Genomic DNA, 5,075 nt, shown 5'->3' on the forward strand with positions numbered 1-5,075 from the left:
CTTCTTCTGATTCATTTGATACGACATATCGTGGGTTCAATGACACCAACTGTGTTGAGACTACTTTGGAAACAGATGGCCTTAAAGACACCCCCAACCGCATAATATTTTTCAACCCAATATTTTCTTCTACTTCTAGGTCAATCTCTGTAAGTCCAGATAAAGCATCCAAGTCCAATTGTGCCTCTGATGCTCTCTCTTCTAACAATTTGAGGCACACTTGGTGGCGCCTAGCATTTAAAACAAGAGGTCAATAAGGGGCTAAATATATATGCTCAAAAATAATTCTTATGGTCAGTTTTTTATAGGTAAATCCTATTAGGAAATAATGTCTGTTCTCCGCGTTGTCCCTGACCGCCAACAGACAAAAACACAAAAAGACACATGAAATATAATGCTTAACTCCCTTGTTCTTTTTGCCTCTCATTGTATGCCACAAGTTATGTTTTTGTTTCTGTTAGGTCACCATTACCACTTGCATTTCGATCATGGAGAACTCGTACAAGGGACTCTCTTAGCAATGTAATCAAACTCCCACTCAATGTTCATGCTGAAATTGGCTCCAGTGTCCCCTGATATATAATTAATGGAAATGCCTACGTGCATTATGGTAAGTCACTCGTGGCAATTTTGGTAGTTTAAGTGTAATGTAGGCATAAGCAATATTGTGCTAAAGCTGATAAAGTTGTACCTTTCAAAACGAAAAATTTAAAAGAAAAGCCCAGCCTAGGACTAAAAACACTTGATTTTATGTAAACTCGTACGTTTTTTAAGCTTTGCCAAACATGCTCTATCTCCAAACAGGATACCCTTACTAAAATATAGAGCACTTGCTTAAGAAGCAATGCACTCACTTCATGAACCATGATTTGATTGATTTTGGGGGCAAATACGACCCCAGTTCGGGAGGTATATTGGAGGCCATCTCTTCTTCATACCTGCAAAAGTATAATGTTTTTGAAAGGAGAGACGTCCAAAACGCAAAGGGTATCGAACAAATAGTGGGAATTCATTGATTACCTAACCAGAAGCTTCTGATTAGCAGAAAAGCAAAACAAAGGTGTATCTGTGCCATTTTCCACTGCATATGTAGTAAAGATAGCAGCCTGTAACAAGTACAAGATTTTTTTCATATCAAATTTAGAACTGTAAAAAAATTGGGTAAAGGGTAAATACCTCTAATACGCCTCTATGCCCACGAGACAATCTCAAAATAGCAAAATACTTCCCACCACCAAAGTCCAACTCAATGTCCAAATGGTAGACATCACTTTTTTGCTTCTGTAATTTCCTCGCCCAGTCTTTACTATTGACTGGTTTGCAACTTGAACCAAAGGATGTTAAAGTGACAGTGAAGTATATAGTGGCCGGGTTAGCATATAAGTTAACAGTTGATCCACCAGGAACAGTTGAGCAACTCCACAAGTCGCCATGGTCCATGGTAGCAAGTGGATCTGAAAGGAAACAAGAGTCAAAAGCAATAACATATTACAAGAAAGAAAATAAAATTCAAATCATGTTTTGCTTACCTCCATCAGTCAAATTCACATGTATTTCGGTGTATAATAAATTGAAGACCTTAATGGTAGGAAGAAGAAAAATTTCCTTCTGTTCTTGCAGGGCAACTGGAAGATTTTTATTTGCAGAAGCATATCCAAAGTTATCTAGATGCATAACAGGTACATCCTTCCTGATGCTTTGTATAAGAAAATGTATCTCAGAAATATGACCTCCTTCGGATTTGAGAGCACAATGTGCAGTGCTCAGGGAAGATTTCTCCGACTCCACAGAAAATGCCTTCCTCACCCGGTAACTCAATTTATCAAATATCCCAGATAGACTTACAGGTTTTCCACCCTTAAGTTCATCTGACCATTCCACTGTTTCATTCTTAAAATTTTTCATGCTAGTGGCAATATCAGGTCTAAAAGAGAATACGAAATTTCCTGCCAATAAATTCTTAAAACAGTTAATTTCTGGGTAAAATCATAACTAGGCAAGACAAACAAAGTTTACTTGAATGCCTGAAACAATGAATTTAGTGTCTACTGGGGGAGAAACTAAAAATTGACACAAACAAAATCTCCCTTGCTTAATGGAACTACATGGATACCTTTGGAGGACAAACAATTCGATTATTATTATTACTATGATTAGACTTCCACCTGATACAATATTTGAATTTCTTTTTGCCGTATCGTTAAGCAGTTATATAAGAAATGTAAGAGGAATTAGTCTATACAATCTTAGATTCAACAAGTGAGTTCCAACAATTTATCCATCACGCGTGCCAGAATCTAAAATTCAACCAACCAACGGGAAATATCTAGATGCATGCAACTAGAACAATAAACTAAGTTTTGTTCCTAATACTTTTCCTCTAATTACCAGAATACCTTTAGCTTTCATGAAAGTTCCTTTAGCTTTCAAGCAAATTTCTCTTCCTAAGGACAACATGAAGTCAAGAGGCTCATAATCTTGGGGTGAAGGTGGACAGAAAGACCTCTCTTCCGTTTATGAATCTTGGAAAGATGGTGAGAGCACTGGGAGATGATGAATCTAGTAGGAAAGACTTACCTATCAAAAAAAAAAAAATCTAGTACGAAAGAGTTATCTACATTTTTGTATTTTTTGCTCTCTCAAGGGTCCAATACATTTGTATTTCGTTCAGATTTGGGGCTCAAGGCAGTGAATTTGATATTTGGCAGTGCCTTGGTGTTTGAAACATGCTCAAACTTCTGGGCCCACTTCATTTATATAAACACACTGCCCGTGGGCAGAGCATGCCAGGGCCTGGGACAAGCCCCTACTGTGCTGGCCAGTCCCTCTTCACACCGCTAGCTACACTTGAAAGAACACTTAATGATATGCAAAAGTCTCTATGTAGCTTTCACGTACCAGAGCATCAAATATTTATCTAATTGAAAATTTATAACAAAGTACCCAACTGAACAATTTGTAATTGAAATATAAGGCATACCAACACTCAAAGATGTCAATGCCTTTCTCAATCCACCAGACAAATCAGTGGCACCAAATGCTGCCATGGAATCATCAAGCACATCTCCAGCTTTTAGCACCAGAGTAGCAGAGTCAGTTTCCTCATGCTGAGGCCTTTGAAAACGCAGCTCCAAAGAGAAATCAGTATCATTGTGTACTTTTAATAGAGGAGAGACAGAAATTGACAAGCCATCCTATGAGTACCAAATACCAAAGAGAAAACCAGAATTAATTCCTAAGTGAATTTCGGTACATATCTACTGCAAAAAAGCAGAGATGGATGCCTACCTCAATTCCCCTTGAAATTTCAACCACAATAAATGGACCGGGGAAAGACTTTGAATCTGATAAAAAATGGTAAAATGGACAACCCGTAACAAATTATTATCCACTACAATAACTAAAAAAGTATTACTATAAATATGAGAACAAAATGTGAACAACAATAAGCACAGAGGTTATAATAATCAAATGACTCAGGATACCATCTAAGTCATTATTCAGCGATATAAGCTTGTTGATAAATTTCAAATTAGCACATCCCAACACATGTTTTAGCACGGATTTCATGTTTCATTGTTTGATCCTCCTATGTTCACGACTTGGAAAGATCTTCATCTTCATCCATTTTAGTGTCCATAATTTAATTGGTAATGCTAAAGATATGGCAGTTACCCTGTCCAACATATTCTCCCGAGAGTTTAACTTTCAAGGTTAAACATGAACCAGCAGAATTGCTAGGACCTAATATCGTCACAGTCCAACTACCTAGATGCCACTATTACACAAAACCTGAACCCATATTCATGTTATTTGATTTGCAGGAAAGTTGACCTTAAGGAAAAATATAAAAAGACAGGATTTGAACCTGAGACATTTATGGTTGATGTCAACTGACCCCTCGATATTTTTATTGATGGTAGAATAATAGGCCAAAGGTTAGATACTCAAAATGTCGACCATGACATTAGAGGAAAGTAGGAAAGTGGAATATATGTAGGTCATCTTGGATCTCTATCTTCTGCGTATGTTGGTACGAGGGAGGTACAATTGGCTTTCCTTCGAAAATTTTCTGGTCTCACAAAGAATATCTTGTTATGAAAGAATTTTTGGTCATATATTCAAGAATGTCCAATTCAGATTTTAAACTAGCTACCTATATTCTACTAACTGGTTTCCATGTCAAACTGTGTTATGCATTAAAGACCATTACTTTTTGATTTGAAGTTCTTGAAAATGAAAACAACATGAGCACTAATATATAGATATTTACCCCCCACAGAAAATAAACCGGGATACCATCCTGCCAGGGAAAAATATTGAGGAAAACTGGCATTAAAAGTTCGTGCCTTGACATTTGTCCTCTTTTTACCAGAAAAGATCAGACTAGAAATTTCCAATCATTGGCAAATACTCATTCTTTAAAACATCAACCCATGGCATGTTTGGACCAAACAGGATTTAAGGAAGGCGTGTTGCTATGCCAATCTAGCATACCAAAATGCCTTTATGGGATACCTACGGTGTGATCATAGCACAACCTCATCAGTAATATGTGAGATAATTGTATAATACGCAACAAAGGTAGAACTCCTTAAAATATTTCACACTGGGGCATAATAATCACAGATTAAAGATTCAACTAACATAAAGTTAGTGATTACCACATCACAGGTATTGTTATTAAATCATTCTTAGAATTTTTGGCATCTAAATAATGTTTTTTTTCATATCCAAAACTTTCTTCCGTTGAAATTCCCTATAAGTAATTATGATACCCATAGCAGTGTAAAAATTTCCGCACAGAACAAGAAACAATAGCGTTACTTCGATTGAATTTTCTATGATGTGACAAAACTGAAATCGGATAACTCACCTTGTGATGACACAATACGTGTTCTCCAAGCAAATTTTTGAGCTTCTAAAAGTGAAAGGTGGATTGGAGAAGTTGAAAGGAAGCCTCGCTGTGAAAGCTGTACTGAGAACAAAGATGCTTCTGGATGTTGATTTGCCAAAGCTAAGTGCCTTGAAAATATGTTCATTCATGAGTTTATAAAGTGCTTATTCTAACTTTA

The 5,075-nt window shown here is 36.7% G+C and overlaps 1 protein-coding gene across 1 annotated transcript in view; it reads right to left on the reverse strand.

Moving 5' to 3' along the window:
* LOC111366919 overlaps nt 1-5,075 on the reverse strand; it is a 41,055-nt gene that overhangs the window by 16,875 nt on the left and 19,105 nt on the right. Inside the window, exons 12-19 of the mRNA XM_022987602.1 lie at nt 4,877-5,025; nt 3,289-3,344; nt 2,981-3,194; nt 1,530-1,946; nt 1,177-1,454; nt 1,021-1,106; nt 855-938; nt 1-230 (exon numbers count right to left, since the gene is read on the reverse strand). The exon at nt 1-230 is cut by the window's left edge and continues 1 nt beyond it. Of these exons, the coding sequence (XP_022843370.1) occupies nt 1-230; nt 855-938; nt 1,021-1,106; nt 1,177-1,454; nt 1,530-1,946; nt 2,981-3,194; nt 3,289-3,344; nt 4,877-5,025 (1,514 nt within the window). The remainder of the gene's footprint in view (nt 231-854; nt 939-1,020; nt 1,107-1,176; nt 1,455-1,529; nt 1,947-2,980; nt 3,195-3,288; nt 3,345-4,876; nt 5,026-5,075) is intronic.

This window comes from Olea europaea, chromosome 18, assembly GCF_002742605.1.
Source record: "Olea europaea var. sylvestris chromosome 18, O_europaea_v1, whole genome shotgun sequence".
Lineage (NCBI taxonomy): Eukaryota > Viridiplantae > Streptophyta > Magnoliopsida > Lamiales > Oleaceae > Olea > Olea europaea.